At 24.8% G+C, this 22,756-nt stretch overlaps 6 protein-coding genes across 7 annotated transcripts; 2 read left to right on the top strand and 4 right to left on the bottom strand.

Moving 5' to 3' along the window:
• Positions 1-1,249: 1,249 nt before the first annotated feature.
• LOC122847852 lies at positions 1,250-3,075 on the bottom strand (the record flags this gene model as incomplete). Its single annotated transcript, XM_044145709.1, has 8 exons — positions 2,955-3,075; positions 2,749-2,896; positions 2,294-2,672; positions 2,166-2,226; positions 1,922-2,093; positions 1,776-1,857; positions 1,478-1,709; positions 1,250-1,364 (listed from the first exon to the last, which is right to left on the bottom strand). Coding segments are annotated over exons 1-8 (1,287 nt in total), but the record flags the coding sequence as incomplete, so codon positions are not given.
• Positions 3,076-3,879: 804 nt separating this feature from the next.
• LOC122860985 (tyrosine-protein kinase transmembrane receptor Ror) lies at positions 3,880-7,264 on the bottom strand. Its single transcript, XM_044165096.1, has 5 exons — positions 7,061-7,264; positions 6,691-6,910; positions 6,506-6,630; positions 5,557-6,426; positions 3,880-5,486 (listed from the first exon to the last, which is right to left on the bottom strand). The coding sequence occupies exons 1-5, from the start codon at positions 7,150-7,152 to the stop codon at positions 4,211-4,213; spliced, it is 2,583 nt and encodes an 860-aa protein (XP_044021031.1). The 5' UTR covers positions 7,153-7,264; the 3' UTR covers positions 3,880-4,210.
• Positions 7,265-7,447: 183 nt separating this feature from the next.
• On the top strand, positions 7,448-9,650 carry LOC122860984 (TGF-beta-activated kinase 1 and MAP3K7-binding protein 1-like). Its single transcript, XM_044165095.1, has 4 exons — positions 7,448-7,846; positions 8,060-8,671; positions 8,740-8,996; positions 9,066-9,650. Exons 1-4 carry the CDS (start codon positions 7,759-7,761, stop codon positions 9,507-9,509), a joined length of 1,401 nt encoding a protein of 466 aa, XP_044021030.1. The 5' UTR covers positions 7,448-7,758; the 3' UTR covers positions 9,510-9,650.
• Positions 9,571-11,641, bottom strand: LOC122860983 (4-hydroxybutyrate coenzyme A transferase-like). The gene is made up of 6 exons (XM_044165094.1): positions 11,347-11,641; positions 11,119-11,271; positions 10,811-11,050; positions 10,312-10,716; positions 9,980-10,246; positions 9,571-9,886 (listed from the first exon to the last, which is right to left on the bottom strand). Exons 1-6 carry the CDS (start codon positions 11,492-11,494, stop codon positions 9,696-9,698), a joined length of 1,404 nt encoding a protein of 467 aa, XP_044021029.1. The 5' UTR covers positions 11,495-11,641; the 3' UTR covers positions 9,571-9,695.
• Positions 11,642-12,124: 483 nt separating this feature from the next.
• Positions 12,125-15,463, bottom strand: LOC122860982 (4-hydroxybutyrate coenzyme A transferase-like). The gene is made up of 5 exons (XM_044165093.1): positions 15,182-15,463; positions 14,854-15,097; positions 13,667-13,819; positions 13,333-13,572; positions 12,125-13,249 (listed from the first exon to the last, which is right to left on the bottom strand). The coding sequence occupies exons 2-5, from the start codon at positions 15,044-15,046 to the stop codon at positions 12,390-12,392; spliced, it is 1,446 nt and encodes a 481-aa protein (XP_044021028.1). The 5' UTR covers positions 15,047-15,097; positions 15,182-15,463; the 3' UTR covers positions 12,125-12,389.
• A 38-nt stretch (positions 15,464-15,501) lies between these two features.
• LOC122860981 (hexokinase type 2) lies at positions 15,502-22,703 on the top strand. 2 transcript variants are annotated; one of them, XM_044165091.1, is made up of 7 exons: positions 15,502-16,015; positions 20,280-20,442; positions 20,522-20,877; positions 20,940-21,039; positions 21,101-21,455; positions 21,557-21,827; positions 21,913-22,703. In XM_044165091.1, the coding sequence occupies exons 1-7, from the start codon at positions 15,959-15,961 to the stop codon at positions 21,988-21,990; spliced, it is 1,380 nt and encodes a 459-aa protein (XP_044021026.1). In that variant the 5' UTR covers positions 15,502-15,958; the 3' UTR covers positions 21,991-22,703. The 2 variants fall into 2 exon arrangements, with proteins under 2 accessions (XP_044021026.1, XP_044021027.1); XM_044165092.1 differs by lacking the exon at positions 15,502-16,015 and adding an exon at positions 17,549-18,107.
• Positions 22,704-22,756: the final 53 nt, after the last annotated feature.

Genomic DNA, 22,756 nt, shown 5'->3' with positions numbered 1-22,756 from the left:
TATTTGCAATTTGGATAAATCAGTGTTTCGAAAAATTATATTTTTAATTTATTGCGAATAAATTAAGGGATGAATATAACGCCAGTTTGAAAAATATGTTATCTTTTTTTTTTTTCTCTTTTCTAAACATAATTTTGATTAGCTATTTCTATATGTCAGTTAAATAGTAAATTTTTTTCCTCTTTAATTTTTATATTATTCAATAATTTTATATGTAATTTAGATATTATTATCTTTTTAGATGATAATTATACTTGATTTTATGTTTTTATAGTTTAAATATGTTGAAAAAAATTTACAAGTACATAGGAAGTATTTAAAAAAATATAAAAAATTAAATTTATCATCAAACGTAACAGAAAGTTTCAATTTTTAAACCAAAACTCATCAAATAAACTTTGATAAATTTTTATTTTCTTATTTCACTATTATTGTTAAATTTATAATTTAAAAAAAAAAAAACAACAATATAAAAATAAATCGTAAAAGTAATTGTTTGTATTTCTTAATTTGTATTTTATTTTTGCTTATGAGACTGGTAAATAAAAATATTCAAAACGTAACAAAGAAAAGCAAAAAGACTTGATGACTCTTTGACCTGTGTCATATTATAATATTTTATTTTTCATTTTATTTTTCTTGGTTTACTATGTGACATCTTGCTTCAAACAAAAAGACAAATTGAATGTATTTTATGTCCATTGTTTGTTATGAAAACAAAAATTTATAAATGATATTTATCATCATATACACTTGTGAATTCATAATGTTTTTATACTTCTTTTTATATTTTCAGTTTGCACATTCACCTAATGCACTTTATATGAAAATGAGTAAAAAAAAAATGTATAATAAAAAATATTTATAAATTATTCCACCGACATTTTCATTTTTTTTTTAAATTTAAAATTATTTTGAAGAAAAAAAATTTATTCTCAACAGTTTTATTCAGGAAAATTACATAGACGTAATAATGATAAATAAATTATGCGCATTATCTTACATTGACTGTGCCAACTTAATTTGTATTACACTTGATAGTAAATTATAAAAAGAAAAAAAAAATAAATCATTAACCAGGACTTGAAGATAAATTATAATTACGATGTTTTTTTACTTTTTTATAATTTTTTTTTTTATATCTTTTCAATTCATTTTCACTAGAAAAAGTTGTATATTTGTAATGACTATTATTTTCATCATCACCAGAACAACCACAAGGTTCATATTTTTTTTTTTTTAATTTTGATGTTAATTTTTTCAATAAACCACCCTCACAATTTGATGAATTTTCATGCAATGGATATTTTGCATTTTCATATAAATCATCAATTTTATAATTACCTTGATGATCATGTGAATCACTGGAAAATAAAAAAGCAGTAATCATAAATTTGTAAAATACAAGACAAGGCAATTGTTAAACTCCAAGTTCAATTGAATGACTAGAATTTTAATTTAGAATTAAATTATTTACCTCACATCTTCACATGTATTATTTTTTAAAAGTCTACAAGTGACAAAGATAATACCAAGAAGCAACCAAATCAATAAAATACAAACAATAACAACAATCAAAAATTCATTGATTCCACATTTTTCGTTATTCTCTGTTGGATTTTTTAAATGTTTTTTATGTCCTTCAAAATTATTTGGTAATACTTGATAATTGACATTATGTCTAGGAATAGGCAAATTTGAATTGTGACCTGTGTAAATAATACTGATTATATTTATTTGTAAATTATTTATTTATTATAATTTTTATTTTAAACCTTTTGCCTCAAGAGTGACAATTATTTTTAAAATACCACCAAAAGCTGGATACCATGTTTCTTCATGTAAATGTGGATTAACCTTGTGTTAAAAATTAAAAATTAATATTTAAATTATCAAAAAAAAAAAACCTAATAATCCTTACTGATTTTTCAATCCATTGATGAAGTTGTTTTTCGAATCTTTCAAGTTCCATTTTAGCTGAACTTGATGATGCCAAACATTTTGATCCAGTTGTAAAATATTTTACAATAATAAATGCTGATTTTTCACTAAACAATGAGCAGAGATTGTCGCTCTCAAATGGCAATGCTATGCTAATCAATAATTAAATATTATTTTTTATTCAAAATAATTATATTTAAAAGTAATTTTGTTTTTATAATGACCTGGTTGGATGCTGGGAATCATCTAAAATTGGCATGGGAACAGAAACAGAACCATCAGCATCTAAAAAAAATAAAAAAAAATAAAATTTAAAAAACGATTAACAGCAAATGAAAAAAAAAATAATTACCATGATAAAGAATTAATCCATCACAATGATTTTTATCTTGTCCAAATGTAACATCAATTTTTTTAATATTCATATGTGTGTTTGATTCAATTGGCTTATTCCAACCCTCACCATTAGTTCGTAAAAAAATTTTAAATTCATCATATAAATCAAATAATTTTTTGGCTTTTTGAAAATCAATATTACCAGCGTAATATGATCTTTTTGTATTTGGTAAAATATAAACTCTAAGATATCCACCAATTGTATCAGCAAAAGCTTTTGAAACAAGATGTTTTAATTTTTTTTGTGCTAATTGTTGAACTTGTTCTTGGCATTTATTAACGTATTCCATAAAATGATCAATATACTCATCATGATCATAGTCTAATGTGTTTGCCTGTAAAATAAAATAATATATATTTTGAATTGGATTAAATATGATATGTTAATTAATGTTAATATTAAAATTAAACCTCAGGTAGCATATTTTGAAAGACAGTTTTACTTAGAATTAAAATTAATTCATCATCATTCCAGCAAGTTTTTTCGAAATCATCAGTATCAAATAAAACAGTACCAACATCTTCATTTTTTGTTAATTTAATTTTTCTATTAATAAATCTATAAATATCAAATGTATTAGGTTAAAATTGAATTATTATTTTAATGGAAATATTACCTTTGGTTTCGAGATTTCGATAATGACACTTCAACTGAAAGCCCAAATATTACTAGTAAACCAAGGACTTTTGATATTACATTTTTATGATTTCTCATCGTCTAATGGTCTAATATCAAACCTGTCAATTAATTTAATTTCATTAATTGCTAAATTCACATATATTTATGTTTATTTTATTATTAATTTTTTAGGTTGTTTGTTGATATATATCAAAAATCATTTTAATTGAAATTAAAAAATTAATTAACAGCTTTATTTTAAAGCAACATTTTTCAATCTATTTATTTTATATTTATATTGTTTTTCATATTTAAAATTATTATTTTTATATCAATGGTAAATAAGTAATTAATTTGTCAATCGTTAGAATTTTTTTTTTTTATTGGTACTTGTGTGTATAAAAAAAGAAAAAAAAAAGTACAAAATTTTTAATTTGACATTGTTTTTTATATAATAATTATTATCATGCTGATATTCTAAAAATACAACATTATTTATTTGAACAATTATTAATTAATATTATTTAGACGGAAGTTATATAAGTGAAAAATTTAATTTTATAAAATTTTTCAAGTTTATTTTTGTACTTTTATTGTAAAAACTTGTACATTTATATTATTATCATAAAAAAAATTTATGAAATATATATATTTCTGCTCAACTTTAGCACGTTGATGCGTTCACTGTTATATATATAAAATTGACATCTACACGATAAATGCTAGTTAATAATGTAGGTACAATTTTGGATAAAATCCTTGAAACATATATTTCGTTTTTATGACAACATCGTGAAACACTAAATACCGAATTAACATGATTTAACAAATATAAAAAATAATAATAAAAACAAGCTGATTTTTCATTTCGCCAAATCATTGTTATTTTGTATTTTCAAGTTTTCTATTAAATGTAAAATTTATTGGCGACTAGAGTAAGTACTTGTTTGTTCGTTTCGTTAAATATAAAAACATTAAAATTAAAAAATTATTTTATAATATAAAATTGGTAAAACATTGAATTGAACGTTTAAAAATTCTAGTGTTGTTTAATAATAAGTGTAAAATAATCAAGAAATTTTTTCATTTGGCAATTGTTAAAGCCAGTAGAAAAAGAAAAAAAAAAAAGAAATAGAAATTTTATCAACATCTAACACTAATGAAATAAAGTCTATATTATTACTTGGACAGTCTCATTATGATCAGAGATATCTGATCAGAAAGAATGAATTCCATTCTAAAAGCTTTGTTGTACTATGAATCACTGCTTGTGACAACTTTGATGACATTTAATTTTGGTGAAAGATATGGCTTGTTTATTTTAGACTCAACATAAACATCATTTAAATTGACATTAATTTGTTCTGTATGATTATTAATATTATCTTGAGATTCAGTAATTTTATTGTTAATAAAAACAACAGGTGAACCAATTTTACTTGAATTTTTTGGTGATGTAAGATATGTTTGATTGACATACCAGCTGCTAAGACGATTAAATATTTCTGTAAAATTTGGTCTTCTATTAGCAACTTCATGCCAGCATTCAATCATAAGACTGTAAATCATTGTTGGACAATCTTCTGGACATGGTAATAATTGTCTTGATCTAATCATGTAAATAACTTCTTGATTATTATAACCATAATATGGTTGAAGTCCATAACTATATATTTCCCATAAAACAACTCCAAAACTCCATATATCAGATTCAGTTGCAAATTTACCATATAAAATTGATTCTGGTGGCATCCATCTAACTGGAAGTAAACTCTTTGATTGAACTCTGTAATAATCTGAGCTATAAATATCACGTGACAATCCAAAATCTGATATTTTAACAATTAAATTTTCTCCAACAAGACAATTACGTGCTGCTAAATCACGATGAACATAATGATTACCAGCTAAGTACTCCATTCCTGCAGCAATTTGTGATGATATTTTTAAAAATTCAGCTTGTCCTAATATTTCATTACTTGAACTCATACTAAAATCTTTTGGTGAATGATTTATTAAAAATTCATGAAGATCACCATGTGTCATATACTCAAATAACATACACATTTGTTCACCTCTCAATACAACACCAAGTAAACAAATAATATTTGAATGACGAAGATCAGTCATAAGATCAACTTCACGTTTAAAATCATTTTGTGTTTTTTGAGTTGCATTTTCTTTAAGTGTTTTAACAGCAACAAATATATTTTCTTCTGTTTCTTTTTTAAATAATTGACCTTTGTAAACTTTTCCAAATGCTCCTTCACCAAGTTCTTTTATAAAAACAACATCATCACGTGAATATTGAGGTATTTGATTTGCAGAAACTCTACTCTCTACTGAAGTCATTGTTATTATTCCTGAATTTTTTGAATCATTTAAATTTCCTAATGAATTAAGCAATGATGTCATTTCAATTGGTTGACTTGTGTTTGTTCTACCATCATAAATATTTTGATCACATGGTACATTTAATTTTTTTCCTGGTAAATTATTATCTGAGTTTCTTCTTGATAATTTTCTAGCTCTAAAAAAAAAACATAAATCACATTAAAATTACAAATAAGCAATACAAATGATAATTATAAATTTCTTACCTATAACAGCGTATATAAAAAAATGAAATAATAATTATTGAAAGTAAAAGAAAAATTCCAAGTACTGGATAAATCCATGTCATAATTATTCTGTCAATTGTACATTTTGGAATATTACAAGATTCTTTAGTCATTTTATTATTTGCATCAACATAACACCAAGGTTGAGGCTCATAACCACCTGGATTTCTACAGTATGAATGTCCACCAGCAAGTGATTCAACATAATTTGATATTTGTAAATTAAATTGCGTTGACCAAGGTAAACATGATTTACCAGTTGCACTTGTTTTTATAATTCCTCTGTAAGTTTCACCATTTTTATAATAACAATAATCATTTTCTTGTGCATTATTAACAATTGTTATTCCAACAGAAAGACAATCATTTGATTCTTTTGATTCAGCTAATGGTAAATCTGAACATTCAACAAGAGGTACTTGTTGACCAAGCAATGGATGACGTTTTGCAATTGCATATTCTTTTCTACATAATTCATTTTCTAATAATTCACATTCATTTCTACAAATTCTTCGTAATTTTTGATTAAGTAATTTTTTTTTTTTCAATTTCATTAATTCATATTGACGACTGAGAAAATTTTCATTATCATTTATTTGTGAATTTGATTGACGTGATATTCTTCTACTTTTACCATATGATAATTGTGATTTTGATAAATCATCATCACCATTATCATCATCATCATCATCAATGCTTGTAGTATCTTGTGGATCTGAATTAAGAGCATTAAATGATTCAGAACTAATGCTTGATGTTGTTTGTGAGTTTGTAACATCTCGGCATATTGGAAAAGCTGAGTAACACAATGATGGTTTTGCATAAACTGCACAATTTGCTGATAAATCTCTAAAATAAATTAAAAATAACAATGATACAAGTGTTTAGATTTTTTGAGGTATTTATAAAATTGTTTAATGGAACATACTTGGAAATATTAATTACACCAAATGCTTGCATCAGTTTTTCTTCTAATAATTTTTGGGTCATTGGATAGGGTATGTATACTTTTTGATTACCCACAAATTGTGCACATGTTTCTCCAACGTAAATCTACATTAAAAATACAAATTAATTATAGGATAAAATAGGAAAAATAATTAATTAATATACCTCGCATGATCCTTCTTTGTTTTCGCGTTTTAACAATGATTCTGGTGCTAGTTTTGTTGTACTGTAGTCATGTAAATTAAATGTAGAAATACTTTTTTTAGAAGAATCATCTTTTTCATCATTCAATGATGCTGATGATAATGATAATGATTGCAGTGAATTTATTGAATGAAAATTGTCATCAGGAACATTCAAGTTTTGCAATGTATCATTCTTCAATCTACAATATAAAAAATAATAAATTAAACAAAAAGATATTTGACAAAATACTAATTCTAATTGTTTTTTTTTTTAGTTATTTTTCATCCTCTAATAATAGATAATACTTTTAAACATATCTCTGTGATAAATATTATTTTCAATAACAAACCTTAATTTTGGAGCAACATTTTTATCTCCTAATGATTTACTCAAAAGTATTATAAAACTAAGTATTAAAAACCACAAACAAACACAATGCATAATAAAATTAAATTAGAATCATTAATAATTTTTAAATTCAAAATGTTTATATTATTGTTGACACATTGGAAGTAGCCATTTGTTATTATAATGATAAATTCAATAGATTGGCACTTTTCAATGAAGTTATAAATAAACTTTTTTTTTTTTTTTATATCAAGTACAAAAAAAAAATCAAGCATAATTTGTGGTGCGCATGTTCAGACTTGGCGCATGTGTAGATACAAATTGATTAAAAAAAAGTATCAAAAAGATTATCTAATTTTTTAATTCAACAGTTAATTTATTTTATTTATAATTGTTTATTTTAATTTATAACAATATGTTTATTTTAATTGTAAACACATTCAATTTTAAGCTGATGTTTAATCACGTGATAATTAATTGTTGACATCAGTGCCCTCAACAGCTAAAAATATTTTGTCTTTTTTTTATGTTTTTCTACTCATTTTATTAGATAGAGTTGATCATCTTCAATGTACCTTCATTGTCTATGACTGAAAAATAAAATAGTAAACATTGTTGTTTTTCTTTTTTTTTTGTTCAAGGCTATAAAATTGTTTCATTATTTTAATTTTTTTATGGTGCAATAATAAAAAGCATGATATGCCGGCTAAAGATGAAATGATGAATATGCCTTTTGAAGATTCTCAACATTCTTGGACAGATGATTTACCAGTGTGTAAAGAATCAGGTGAGAATAAAAATAATTGTCTACTGTCATCATTGTTGACATGAAAAAAAAACAAACAAACACTTTGATTGTTTTTAATATTTTTTGACATGAAAATTATATAAACACATAAATTATTACTTAAAATTAATTATTAATAAATACATTTGTTATTGATTGTGATTGTCATCAAGACTGCTTGATAATGTTGTATTTATTTGATGAATTTTAAAGGTGTTGGATTTTCTACAAATCAAATATACAGAGAGGATGGTTATAGACAAGAGGAGCATTCATTTGAAGACAGAAGTTTTCATTGTAAATATGATGAAGCAACATTTTTATATGGAATTTTTGATGGATATGAAGGTTCACGTACTGCAAATTTTACTCTTCAAAGAATAGCTGCTGAAATTCTATTAGGACAATTAAATGGAAAAAGTACAAGTGAAGAAATTAAAGAAGTTATTAGACAAGCATTTGTTGCTGTTGAACGAGGATACTTGGATTCAATCGGTGATATTTTAGCAAGAAGAGCTATTCTTCAGTTAGATATACCTGATGATTTGAGTTCATACGAAGCTTATCAACAATATCCTGAAATTGTTAGTGAACTTAATAAACTTAATTCAGAACTATCAGGTGGAACAAGTGCTGTAGTTGCATTAATTTATCAAAATAAACTTTATGTTGCTAATGTTGGTAATAGTCGTGCATTGTTATGTAAAACTGATAGTAATAAAGTACTTAGAGTTATTCAATTATCAATTGATCATGATCTTCGTAATGAAGATGAACTTTTAAGATTATCGAATTTGGGATTAGATGTTAAAGTATTTAGACAAGGTACACTAAATTATCAATATAAATTATTGATTTTTAATAATTGAATTTTGAAATAATTCATTTAACAGGTTCACATATTGGTAATCAAGAAAACACAAGATGTCTAGGTAATTATTTAGTCAAAGGTGGTTACAGAGAATTTGAAGAGCTATCAAAAGCCACTGCTGAACCAATTATAGCAGAGCCAGAAGTACATGGTGGAATTGAGCTTGATGAATCTTGTTGTTTTTTATTATTAATGTCAAGAGGACTTTATAAATCTTTAGAAGAAGCTACTGGAACTGAACAAGTCAATAAAGATTTAGCTCTTATGGCTGTTGAACAAGTAAGTTTATTTTTTATTTTTATTCTTTATTGATTATTTATATTATTAATATATTTTTTTAATATATAGTTTCGAGTACAATCTACTTTGACTGGAGTAGCTCAAGCAGTTGTTGATAAAATTGTTAGAATTCATCATGATGCAAGTATGTCTAATTCTCAAACAACAACACCAACTGGCAAACGAGAAGACATAACATTACTAGTTAGAAATTTTAATTTTCCACTACCTCATGCACTTAAAAGTCCAACAAGTCAATCAATTTGTGTTAATTCAATCATTCAATCAGCAGATAATACATCAATTATTAATAATTCTGGTGAAACAAATGTTGATAGTTTTAATCCTTCTACTAATGATACCTCAGATAATACATCAGATACTTTTCCAAATAACCAACTGCCACGTGATAGAAATGCTAAAATTAAACCATATGTAGATTTTACTGAATATTTTCATAATTTTGAAAAGCGAAAAAAAGAAGGTACCTTACCAGCAGACATTGACATTTGATTTATTATTATATATAAAAATGTAAAATAATAATATATTTAGAAAAAAAAAATGAATGATATTTATAATTTTATGTTGTATTATTTTGATTGACTGTTTATATAAAAACAATAAATAAAATCAATTAATTACTTATAAAAATTATACAATGTATTATGTATTTTTTATTGGAAAAAAATTTTTTTTTTAGAGATATTTTGTTGGCATGCATTTGAGACGTTCATATGCAGCACGTTCAAGACATTCTCGATGATCTGGATGAGCAATTTGAATTAGTGCACAAGCTCTTTGACGTAAAGTTTTACCAAATAAATCAGCAACACCATATTCTGTAACAACATGATGTACATGAGCCCTAGTTGCTGTTACACCACCACCTGTTTTTTAAATTTACAAATTACTTTTATTATTAATATAATTATAATTATTTTAATCAAGTTAAATAACTCGTTAATTAAATTACACATTACCACATGTTAATGTTGGCTGAATTCTACTATCACCACAACTTGTAACAGATGGAAATGCGACAATGGATTTACCACGACCATCAAGTCCTATTGCTGATCCACGAAGAAAGTCAAGTTGTCCTCCAACACCATTGTATATTTTAACTCCTAAACTATCACCACAAACTTGTCCAGTAATATCCATTTCAACTGATGAATTTATTGCTGTCATTTTTGGCTGTTGTGATATCACTCGTGGATCATTTGTATAATTCATTCCCAAAATTTCTGTGCATTAAAAAAACCCACACATATATTACAAGTTTTTAAAAAAAAAAAAATTCATTATGTACCAAGTGCAGGATTATTATGAATAAAATCATAAAGTTTTTTAGTTCCAATTGCAAGTGAAGCAACAATTCTTCCTCGATGTCTTGGTTTATGTTTATTTGTAATATTTCCATTTTTAACTAGCTCAACCATTTCATCACTCATTATTTCTGTATGAACTCCAAGATTTTTGTGATTCACTAATGATGAAAGAATTGCATCTGGAATATTACCAAGACCCAGTTGTAGTGTAGCACCATCCTCAACAAGTCTTTGAGCAACAATTTTTCCAATTTCAATGTCAATTTCATGAAGAGGTTGTCCAGTAACACAAGGAAGTGGACAATTAAATTTAACAGCATAATCAATATGACTAGAATGAATAACTGAATCACCAAATGATCTTGGCATGTGATCATTAACTTGTGCTAATTAAAAATTAAAAAAAAGAACAATCTAAACAATTAATATTAAGCTAATGAATAGCAATTTTTAAATATAGTTTTATTGTAATGATATTACCAACAATAATTTTAGCTTTACATATTGCTGCCCTGGTACAATCAACAGATGTTCCCAATGAACAAAATCCACGTATGTCTGGTGAGCTTACATGAATAAAAGCAACATCAGGTACAATAAAATCTTGATAAAATAGCTTTGGTATTTCATGATTAAATATTGGTATATAATCAGCTCGTCCATCATTAACAGCTTCTCTCAAATTATGACCAATATAAAAACTTATTGATCTAAAGTGTTCTAAATGAATTTAAATGAAAAAATAAATATTAATAAGCTTTTTCATTTAACAATTATTTTTATATTACTTTCATATTCGGGATTTGAAAATGGAGCATCTCCTTCAAGGGCCATGTGAATAAGACGAACTGATCGAAGATTGGAGCAAATACCATGTTCAGTCAATGCTCTAACTAATTCTAATGGTGTTGCTGATCCTCCTTGGATAAAAACTAAATGCTCTGGAATTAAAATATAATATTGTTATTGAAGACAAACAGTTGTTTAAATATTTCTTTTGAAAATTATTTAAATACCTGAATTAATAACTTTAACAGCATCCTCAACACAAACCCATTTTGGACATTTTCGTAATGGCAATGAAGGTTCACGTATCAAATTTCGTACACCACAACTAAAAAATCTCGAAATATTTGAAACTTTTGCAGCAATATTACGAAACATTATTTAGTAAAATAATGCTTCGTTGAGAAAAATTGAAAATTTTACATCCATCAAAACGTTATGTTTATTAAAATAAAAAAAAAAAACAAATATGAAACCAATAATATATTTTTTTTTTAAATATAGAAATGTCAAATTGATTAGTCTGAACCTCGCACCTTGATAAATTTAATAGTTCTTTTTTTATCAATTGTTTTTTAAAAAAGAAAAAAAAAGTTAATTAATTATTTTTTTTTTTCGTACAAAAATTTATTTATGTGCTGATGAATAATTTAATATTAATGTGCAACAATTTCAATCAAATTATCATTCAAGTTGAATAATTACAAACTTGTTTTTGCATTAATCGCAAATACTAAATTAATTGCAGTTTTTTTTTTTCTAAAATTATAATTATTATCACAATAATAACTAGAGAAAAAAATAGGTAAATAATGAAATAAAAATACATTATTATTTCAGCTCAACTGTATTTCATGATTCAATTTAATGTTATTTTTTTACACCAAAAAAAATCAAAAGATAAGCATTAACAGTTTTTAAGAAGAAAATAATAAAACAAATTAATAAAAATATATTCGATAGTTATTTTTTACTATATTTATAATTTACAATATTTATAAGGGTTGACTGAATTTAACATACACAATTAAGATGAAAAATAAAACTCAAAAATGTCAATTAAGAGAAATTAAAAAAAAGAAGATAATTATGGCAAGAATTTAATCCGTAGCCTTTTTTTTTTTTTATTTTATTTTAGCTTGGTCGGATATTCTAATAAATCTAGTTGGCTAAATTTTTAGTTTTGTTAAACAATGCAATATTTTATCTTTGCAAATAGGTTCTGTGTTTTTTTCTTTTTATTACAATTCAATTTAACATAAAATAATTAAATTCAAGATGTTGGCATTGCCTTGAAACGTTCAAATGCAGCTTTTTCAAGAGCTTCACGATGATCTGGATGTGCAACTTGAATAAGTGCATGAGCTCTTTGTTTTAATGTCTTACCAAAAAGACTAGCAATACCATGTTCAGTAACAACATATCTAACAAGTGCACGACTTGTAACAACACCAGCACCATGTTTCAACAATGGTGCTATTTTACTTGTTTTACCATCAGCTGTTGTTGAATTAAGTGCAACAATTGGTTGTCCTAATCCATCTTCACTCATTGCTGCACCAGTTAAAAAATCAACTTGTCCACCAAAACCAGAATACATTCTTGTACCAATACTGTCTGAGCATACTTGACCAGTTAAATCAACTTCAATACAAGAATTAATACATGTCATTTTAGGTTGTTTTGCAATGATTCTTGGATCATTAACATAATCAACAACTAACATTTCAATAAATGGATTATTATTCATAAAATCATAAAGTTTTTGTGAACCAACACAAAATGAACCAACAATTCTACCACGATGAATTGTTTTTTCATTATTTGTAATACATCCTTTGTTGACAAGATCAACAACACCATCACTAAACATTTCACTATGAATACCAAGATTTTTATGATTTCCCAATTGTGCTAATACAGCATCAGGTATACTTCCAATTCCCAATTGTAATGTTGCACCATTTGCAACTAAATTTTCAGCAATATGTTTACCAATAGCTTTTTCTTTATCAGTTGGTGCTTTTACTGGATGAGCTGGAAGTTGTGTATTATGCTCAACAGCAAAATCAATATGACTTTTATGAATTAGAGCATCACCAAATGTTCTTGGCATATTTTCATTAACTTGAGCTACAAATAATATTATATTTATTAATAATTTTATCAACAAAAATTAACACAAATAAGTAATATAAATTTATTCATTTTCTTACCAACAATTATTTTTGATTTAATCAAAGCTGAACGAACACAATCAACACTTGTTCCAAGAGAGCAATAACCTTTGCTATCTGGGGGAGTTACATGAATCAATGCAATGTCAGGTTTCATGTGACCTCGATCAAATATCTTTGGAATTTCATGAAGAAATATTGGTATAGCATCAGCATGACCATCATTAACTGAACCACGTACATTACCACCAATGAAGAAGCTAACTGACGTGAAGTTTTCTAGAGAAAATAAACAACATAATATATAAATATAAAATAAAAGTAATTAATGTTTTCAATTAAAAGAAAAGTAAAAAAAAGAAAAAAAACTAACTCGCATATTCTTTCTTCGAAAATGGAGCAGCTCCTTCAAGATGCATATGACAAAGTCTAACATTTCTTACGTCGGCCTTGACACCATATTCTGTCAAACCACGACATAATTCTACTGGTGTTGCAGCAGCACCCTGGACAAATACAACCTGATCTGTAAATAAAAAAAATACAAAAATTATTTTACAATAAATCAAGACGACCTTGAATTTAATTTTCAAATATGCATATTAATTTTTTATGACATTGATAAGAAAAAAACAAATAACCATAATAAAAGGGGAATTTTTAATAGCATGTCAATCTTATCATTAAACAATTATTATTTTATTTAATTGTGAATTTACTTTGTTGTTGGATTATCTTGTGAAATTGTTTTTTATCAATTGTTTTGTTTGATGTCTTTAAATGGCAAATTTTATATAGATCATTTTGAAATTAGTTGTTATAAATATATATGTATAAAAATTGACTTTGAGAATATCGATAGATATACAACAAAATTCTATTTCTAAATTTAATCATATAACAGCTGTACCACTGATTTAATTTTGTTGAAATGAAATATAATAAACAAAAAATAGACTCTTATTTTCTTGTATAATTTTTTTTTTTCTAATCAGCTCTGTTAGAAATTTAAACACTATTTTACTACAATTTTAAAATTATATGTTGTAAAATTTGCATTTCATTTCACATGTATATTTAATTTCGTAACATTATTTTTTTCTAGTTATTAAGATGAATCAACAAAACAACTTGATACAGCACTGGAGTAATAAATTCATGTCTTCAAAACCAATAAATGAATGACCGGAAAAATATCAAAGGTCAAGCGATTATTGAGATACTCATAATTATAAATAATAAAAAAATTTATCAAGAATATATTATTTACATATTAAACATAGTTAAAATAGAGATAAAAAAAAAAAATTTACAATTGAAAATAGTTTAATGTTAATTTAATGAAATTCCATCATTATAAAATAAATAAATTTGTCGATTGTAAAAATATAATTCTAGTAATAATATTTGTAAAATTAATTTTTTAAATCAGTATATTTGGCAAGTTAAATCCTAGCTTAAATAATCATATTTATAATTTTTAAAATTATAACTATCAAGGTTATGATTATTGTAAAAAAAAAAAAAAAAACAAATGTCAGTTAAAAAAAATTAAATTACCTGATTTAAGACCAGCACGTTCAGCAGCTTCCTCGGAAGTTTTAACCCAACAAGGTTCCTTATCAGGAATTGGCATTGCTGGTTCATTGACATACGAGTAAAAACTTTTTGATGAATTAATTCCATAGGTGTTTCTTTTTGCCAGGGCATTAAGATTCCAGGTAAGATTTTTAATATGCTTAAGTGTTGCCATGCTGTATCACTATAACTTCAACTTGAATAATCCAAATTTTATATGTCAAATCTAAAAGCAAAAAATACAATAAATAAAAAAATATAAAATTATTATTTATATGATGTAATATTAATAGAAATTTCTATTATTTACTTGTGTTTTATTTTTTTTTTTACGTTTAGCAATCTGATTTTAATTTTGCAAGAAAACAAAATTCACAATTAACATTAACACAAAATTAGGTGGCTTGCAAGTTGCAACTAATTCACTGATAGAAGCCTGTTCGGACTATCAATTGTCAGAATTTTATGTATATTATGCATCCAGCACACTTTAATTCTTTGATGACACAATGCAATTGAGAGAGAGAGCGCGAGGGTGAGGTCAGCAAAGAGAAGAGAGGACACAACAAGGCTACAATTTATGACGTATTATATTTTTTTTTCTTTTTTTTAGGAGAAGGGAGCAAGGTCATTCATATTTATTGTTGATTGGCTGATGTATGGAGCATGCGTAGTTTTAAAAAATATAAAAAGATGAAATTAATAAACTTAATTTAAATTATTAGAAATGCAATGCAAAGTAAACAATGAAAAAAAAATGAAAAAAAAAAATAATCAAATGATTTTTTTTTTTGCAATTTATAGTGTAATTGTTTAGTTTAAAAATTTCATTCAAATTTAATTAGAGTGAGGGTGTTATATTCATAGACAACACATATATATGTCAATGTTTAAAAATAATATCAAAAGTATATAAAAAGAATTATTTCTAGCAATGAAAACAAGAGGGCCAGTTAATTATTTGACTCTTCATTTGATGATATAATTAGTTATAAAAAAAAAATTTCAGTCATTACATTGTTTCAATAAATTGTTGTTTTTTTATAAATGATATAGTGTTTTTAACGTTTTTTATTATAGATAAATAATGGCTGAAGAAAAATGGGATTATCTCAATGAAAAATGGGAACATATTGAAGAATCAGTGAGTTTTTAAATTTCAAAACAAAATAATTTATAAAAAAGCCGGTAAAATTATAACGCTAATTGTTTATTGCTAAAAATCAAAACTTTATATTATTAAACTAAAATAGTATAATAATTTATGAATTCATTTGAAGAATAATTATCTGTAAAAGTTGAAAATATTCAGGGTCAAAAAATAGCCCTCAATTTGTTTTTTTTTCTTGGCAACAAATGACAGTGTCAAATACAATGTTATCTCAGATTATTATGCATTAAAAATAACATGGCAATAGATCAAAAATATCCAGTTTTTATTTTGAATGTCAAACATCAATCAATCTATACAATTAAATTAATAATAATTGAAAAAATTTATTAAAAATATATATTCAAAATACTAGAAATTTTTAAAAAACATTTTATAATGTGTAGAATTTTTTTCTCTATTTATTCTGTCAAAATAATCAATGAATTATTTATTTTGTGTTTTTTAAAATTATTTAAAATTACATAATATAAATATACTTGTATAAATTTAAATCAACAATGTTTTGCACATTTTTTTAATTAAATTTATCAAATATTTATCAAATTTAAAACGATAGTGTCTACGCATGCGTAATATTTTTTTTTGTATATTTATATTAATCGGTGCATTATCTATGAAAGAATATGCTGTTAAAAATTTCATTGTTGTTTATTTAAATGACTAAAATAATAATAAATTATGATGCTTGTTATTCTTTTGACATAATATTTCATGCACGCAAATCGCAATCACTCGTGATTTAGTTTTGGCGCATGTGCAAAAACAATATAGTTATTTTCATTGTTGTCAACAAGAGTATTTATTTTCAATACGAGAATATTCACTTTTCATTTTTATCATTATTTAATTAATTATTTTTCTCGATGACAATATGATTTGATATTTAATTTATTAGAAAAAAAAAAAAATATGTTTTATATTAAGGCTAATGTACACTGCCAATGTGCTTAACTTGCTTTATTTAAAAATACAATAATCCCTATTAATTTATATTGTTAATTTGTCAATAGTTTCCAGTCATCATATTTGTTTTCAACTAATACAATGACTTTTTATTTATTTATTTCAAAAATCATAACACACATCATAAAGCCTGTTGTCACACCATCAAAATATTTTCCTCTGTCGATAAAGTTTTAAATAAAGTGACAGTGTACACTGAGCCTATTTCCTACAAAAAACAACAAAAAAAAAAGAAAAAAATACAAATATAAATTGGATCAAAAATGGCGTGGCTTAATTACAATGTGATAAGAAAACTCTTAGCTATAAATCCCTTGATCTTTTTACTGTTTTTTAATAAATAAATTGTAAAAATACATTGTAAAATAAGCCGTATTATTGAATGATGATGTATCATTGGTGAAAATAAAATAATTAAAGGGTTATTTATTCCCCTTCCAATTTATTTCTCTCAATTTCTCTGATTCTGATAGGTTCCCCTTATCAACAATTTCGGAGCGCAAAACATAAAAGGTGGCGCCTAACGCGTGTCTTCCAGTTTTAGTGGTTTGTAGTCGCCTTGTCCTTGGTCGTCATTGCAGTTGCGCTCCATAATTCGTCGCACGAGGTCTTTGCATTTTATTACTCACAAATATATATCAAATATTTTTGTCATATTAAAAAGTACCTATTTATTCAATAAATTATTTTTATAAAAAAACATAGTTTTTTCTCCAGTAAATAATCAACAACAAATACATTCTTCAATTAAAATAAATAAATATTAAAAAAAAAAAATAGTTTCCATTTTTCCCGCTGTTTACGACAATCTTGACTCCGGTACTTTTGATATATACCTTGTGTTTATTGTCAAATTAAATAAACCATAAAGCAATAGAAAAATATTTTAATTTTAATTTTTAATAACAATTGAAACGGCACAGTGTGAAACGGCTCAAATTTCGTCATACACTTGCACTTGGAAAAAGAAGAAAAAAAAAATAGTTTTGTGTATTGTATTGTTAAAAAAAAAAAAAAACGAGGATAAATAAATAAATAAATAAACATTACAAACATGAAGACAGTACCACCAAACACGGACAAACTCGTCAAACCTGAGGTGAGAATTAACATTTTAAAAAATTCGACGATTAACAATTCGGGTCAAGTGTTGATAATGAATATAAAAAAAAAAAGAAAAAAATGGTGTATGCATGTGTTAGTTTAATCACATCATTAGTGGACATTATTTATTATTATTGACTATTACATTTAAGTAAAATACACGAGATCTGTACTGCCGGCTCATCGATTCTCTCTTTCTCGACCACGTCACATCATCATCGCACACACAAGGGCAATAATACTAGGAAATACATAATTATATACATATTTATGTATGTCTATCTGTTTACATGAAAGATCAATATGTTGATTCAAAAAAAAAATTTAAAAAAAAAACGTAAAAAACTCTAACATAACATCTATTTAAGTCTAACAATCATTTTTTTTTTTTTTTTATTTATTTTTTTCCAACTTTCTAAACTGGATCATTTTTATCATAATGATTTATTTTTTTTTCATATCAATATACCCTAATATCACACATCAAAACTGTCGAAATTTTTTTTTTCTATTATCTAGAAAAATAAAAAAATTTTAGAGATAACTTTCATCATAAAATTTAAACCCATTAGAGTTGACTTTAACATTTAAAAAAAACAAATTTTATTTTAGAGAAAGTATTTGCTTTTAATATTTATAAATTATTATTATTATTAATAATTATTAGTTTATGATTGTTCAGAGAGAATGTGTGTTTTATTTCATCAGGCCATCTTTTTTTTTTCATTTTTTTTTTTGGCTTGACGTTTGGAATTTCCACGTGTGAGACACGCGCACTTGAAGCCAAATTTATCCCTTTTACATAGTGGTTACGTGCTGTGTCTCATGCTATCTTTTATATAGAGATTGCAATGGCATATATATATGATTTCATCAGAGTGATGAAATACAAGGGGCATATTCATTCATGGGAGATTTGGTTGGTTGCTGACATCGGGTGTGTCTGTGACGTCATTTCTCCAAAATAAAATCGATTATCATTTGGAGTATGCCGGAAGATATATTTACATAATAATTTAATCATCATATTGCAACATAACATAATAATATTATTAATATTTATTTCATAGAAAAAATATATATTCAAAGGTCAAAGAACTTGAGCGTTATTTATTATCTTGAAATTATTTAAATTAATTATATTTTTTTAAATAATAATGCTCTAGACATTGTTGTGAATCATAATATATGATTTATGATAATAATACTGATAATGATTTATTTAAAAAAAAAAATACAGAGATAAATTATATTTGTTGAATTTAAATATTGAATGTCATTTCATTTTTTTTATTATCTAATTTCAACAAATTTTTTATCTTTATTCTAATATTAACTAAAATTTAATATTTATTTTTTAAATTATTATTTTTGTGTCATGTTTCTTTGAACTATTTAATTTATTTTAAGTAATTTTCGTTTAAACAAAGTTGACATTAACACTCAGTATATCAAAAGTAGATGAAGCTTTTTTTTTTCTAGGATATTTTTCTCTTATGAAATTGAGATTTCATAATTTCGAAAAAAAATTTAAAATTTAAAAATTTCGATATGATGCAATATTACGAGTAGTAAATTCAAGAGCAAAATAAATATCATTAAAAATTTATTGTTTAAATATGATGAAATTAATAATATCAAGTATCTAGTATTAAATAAATAATAAATATTTTAAAAAAATATAATTTTATTTAAAGTTTAACAAAAAAAAATTTCTATTTTTAAAATAAGATATTATTTTACAATATCGTGGTGGAGGTGGTGGTCACGTTGACCATAACGATGATGAAATATTATAAAATTTAAATTCTAATTATAGAAATTATTAATTACAGTATTTATTATTATTTTTATTTTAAATAATAAATAAATGGCTACAAACTGTTGTAATTTATTAGATGCAATTTCGTCATTATCACAAGTTGTTAATTCATTTAATGAGGTCTCATATCTTTTGAGGATTTAGCTTTTACTAATACCCGGAAAATTTATTACTAATGACTTATAAATTCTTGACATTTTTACAACTGTAATATTTTATTTTTCTTTAAACACCAACATCATTTATCTTAATCACTAAATTCATTTGTTATTTAATAATAAATGTACCGACAATTGTTGTAAATTATATATTGCAATAAAATTTGATAAAATTTAATTATTTCAGATTAAAGATGCTTGCAAAGACCTTGTGTTATCAAATGAACAACTCAAGTTGGTTATGACAAGACTTAGTAATGAAATTAAACGTGGTCTATCAAAAGAAACTCATGATGAATCCATTGTCAAATGTTTCACAACTTATGTTCAAGATTTACCAAATGGAACAGGTTAATTTTAATTTAATTTTGAATATAATTTTTAATTTATTAATATCAACATTATAATGATAATTTTATTTGATTTTAGAAAGTGGAAATTTTCTTGCTCTTGATCTTGGTGGAACAAATTTTCGAGTACTTTTGATAACACTTAATGGCATGAGTTTTGATATGAAAAGTAAAATTTATGCAATACCACAAAGTTTAATGCTTGGTTCAGGAACTCAATTATTTGATCATATTGCACAGTGTTTAGCACTATTTGTAAAAGATCTTAAACTTGAAAATCAAGTATTACCACTTGGTTTTACATTTAGTTTTCCACTTACACAATATGGTCTAACAAAAGGTACACTTGTACGATGGACAAAAGGCTTTAGTTGCAGTGGTGTTGTTGATGAAGATGTTGTTGGATTATTAGAAGCTGCTATTGCCAAAAGAAATGTAAGTTAATTTATTATTGCCAATTATGTCATAAATTTATTTCTCTTCTTTTTTCTATTTAGGATGTTAAAATTGATGTATGTGCAATTTTAAATGATACAACTGGTACTTTAATGTCTTGTGCTTGGAAAAATCGAGGCTGTAGAATCGGTCTTATTGTTGGTGAGTTAAATGATGATACAAAAAATAAAATTTAAAATATATAATGATGTTTTTTTTACAGGCACTGGAAGTAATGCTTGTTATGTTGAAAAAACTCAAAATGTCGAGTGTAAAATAGAAGGTAATTATCAGCCAGATAAACCAAATATGCTTATTAATACAGAATGGGGTGCATTTGGTGAATCTGGTACTCTTGATTTTGTTGTTACTGAATATGATCGTGCAATTGATAACAATTCAATAAATCCACAAAAACAATTATTTGAAAAAATGATATCTGGAATGTATATGGGTGAATTAACAAGGCTTGTATTAGAAAAACTTGTTGATAATGGACATCTCTTCAATGGAAAATGTCCAAATGACATCAAGAAACGTGGAAACTTTTTTACCAAATACGTTTCGGAAATTGAAGCGTAAGTAAATAAACTTAATTACAAAAAAAAAAAAAAAAAAATGTCAATCAATAGACGAAGAATCATCAAGTACAATTAAAAAATAAAAAAACCTTTTTCAGTGATCTAAAGGGAAAATATACAAATTGTCGTGAGGTTTTATCAGAGCTTGGTATTCAAAATGCAAGTGATCAAGATTGTGAAAATGTTAGATACGTTTGTTCAGTTGTATCACGAAGAGCAGCTCATCTTGCAAGTGCTGGTATCGCTTGTCTTCTTGAGAGAATTGGTGAAGAAAATGTTACTGTTGGAATTGATGGATCAGTCTACAGATTTCATCCACATTTTCATGATTTGATGACTGAAAAAATAAGCCAACTTCAAAAGTACAAGGTATATATTTTAATAAATTATAAATTATTTGTAATTTTTAAAAAATAAATTTGTTAATGACTTTTTTTTTTTTTTGTAATTACAGTTTGATTTAATGCTATCTGAAGATGGTAGTGGACGTGGTGCTGCGTTAGTTGCTGCAGTAGCTGCCCAAAAACGATGAATATTAAAAATAATATAAAATAATAAATTTATAAATCACCACAAATTGATGAAGAAAAATAAAATAAATAAATAATAGATTTTAAATTCAGAGATAACAGCTTTAACTAATACCTCAAAGCCGACCGACACATTATTTGTAAATATAGCACAAAAAAAAAATTAATTACAATGTGAAGAAAAAAAATTAAACAAATAGATTATATACAGGTCGATTGTTGGCTGGCGAAAATTTAGACAGATTAGTTAATTAACCGACAAAAAAAAATGGTGTAGAATTTCAATGCCATCGATATACGATCATTTATTATTTTTACAATAAATTTTGGTGATTATATTGAACACCAAATTGTTCTATTACTATGCAAAAATACTTAAAGCATGATAGAAAAATCGGAAAATTTAAAAAAAATTAAAAAACAAATATATATATATTTAAAACAAAAAAAAAAAAATATTTAAAAAAAAATATCAATCAAAGAGCTACAAAATAAAATATAAAATGTTTATGTGAATGTAAATTTTTTTTTAATCGTTTTTTTTTTTTTTAATCGTGACTTAAACTTTATTTTTATTTTTCCACATAATGTGGTGACAAGTTTAGGTAGATAATTAAACATATTTACAAGGAATAGTGAAATATTGAAAAACACTAAAAATAATCATTGAAATCTTTATGTCAAACAAAATAATAGAAAAAAAAAAAAAGAAACCTAAGACAATTTGTAAATTATTTGTATTGTTTTATTTTAAATAACAAAATTATG

This window comes from Aphidius gifuensis, linkage group LG1 (genome assembly GCF_014905175.1).
Source record: "Aphidius gifuensis isolate YNYX2018 linkage group LG1, ASM1490517v1, whole genome shotgun sequence".
NCBI lineage: Eukaryota > Metazoa > Arthropoda > Insecta > Hymenoptera > Braconidae > Aphidius > Aphidius gifuensis.
The sequence above is the reverse complement of the archived record's forward strand: the minus strand, read 5'-3'. Positions and strand labels throughout refer to the sequence as shown.

Excerpts from the sequence above, each read along its gene's own strand:
- LOC122860985 (XM_044165096.1), bottom strand. The coding sequence starts at position 7,152 with ATGCATTGTGTTTGTTTGTGGTTTTTAATACTTAGTTTTATAATACTT. Across the intron at positions 6,911-7,060 it reads AATGTTGCTCCAAAATTAAG|ATTGAAGAATGATACATTGC; the intron begins GTTTGTTATTGA and ends TTTATATTGTAG. Across the intron at positions 6,427-6,505 it reads GGTGTAATTAATATTTCCAA|AGATTTATCAGCAAATTGTG; the intron begins GTATGTTCCATT and ends AATTTATTTTAG.
- LOC122860984 (XM_044165095.1), top strand. The coding sequence starts at position 7,759 with ATGCCGGCTAAAGATGAAATGATGAATATGCCTTTTGAAGATTCTCAA. Across the intron at positions 7,847-8,059 it reads ACCAGTGTGTAAAGAATCAG|GTGTTGGATTTTCTACAAAT; the intron begins GTGAGAATAAAA and ends TGAATTTTAAAG. Across the intron at positions 8,672-8,739 it reads TGTTAAAGTATTTAGACAAG|GTTCACATATTGGTAATCAA; the intron begins GTACACTAAATT and ends TTCATTTAACAG.
- LOC122860983 (XM_044165094.1), bottom strand. The coding sequence starts at position 11,494 with ATGTTTCGTAATATTGCTGCAAAAGTTTCAAATATTTCGAGATTTTTT. Across the intron at positions 11,051-11,118 it reads TTCAAATCCCGAATATGAAA|AACACTTTAGATCAATAAGT; the intron begins GTAATATAAAAA and ends AAATTCATTTAG. Across the intron at positions 10,247-10,311 it reads TCATAATAATCCTGCACTTG|AAATTTTGGGAATGAATTAT; the intron begins GTACATAATGAA and ends TTTAATGCACAG.
- LOC122860982 (XM_044165093.1), bottom strand. The coding sequence starts at position 15,046 with ATGGCAACACTTAAGCATATTAAAAATCTTACCTGGAATCTTAATGCC. Across the intron at positions 13,820-14,853 it reads ACGTGCTGGTCTTAAATCAG|ATCAGGTTGTATTTGTCCAG; the intron begins GTAATTTAATTT and ends TTTTATTTACAG. Across the intron at positions 13,573-13,666 it reads TTCGAAGAAAGAATATGCGA|AAAACTTCACGTCAGTTAGC; the intron begins GTTAGTTTTTTT and ends TATTTTCTCTAG.
- LOC122860981 (XM_044165091.1), top strand. The coding sequence starts at position 15,959 with ATGGCTGAAGAAAAATGGGATTATCTCAATGAAAAATGGGAACATATT. Across the intron at positions 20,443-20,521 it reads AGATTTACCAAATGGAACAG|AAAGTGGAAATTTTCTTGCT; the intron begins GTTAATTTTAAT and ends ATTTGATTTTAG. Across the intron at positions 20,878-20,939 it reads CTGCTATTGCCAAAAGAAAT|GATGTTAAAATTGATGTATG; the intron begins GTAAGTTAATTT and ends TTTTCTATTTAG.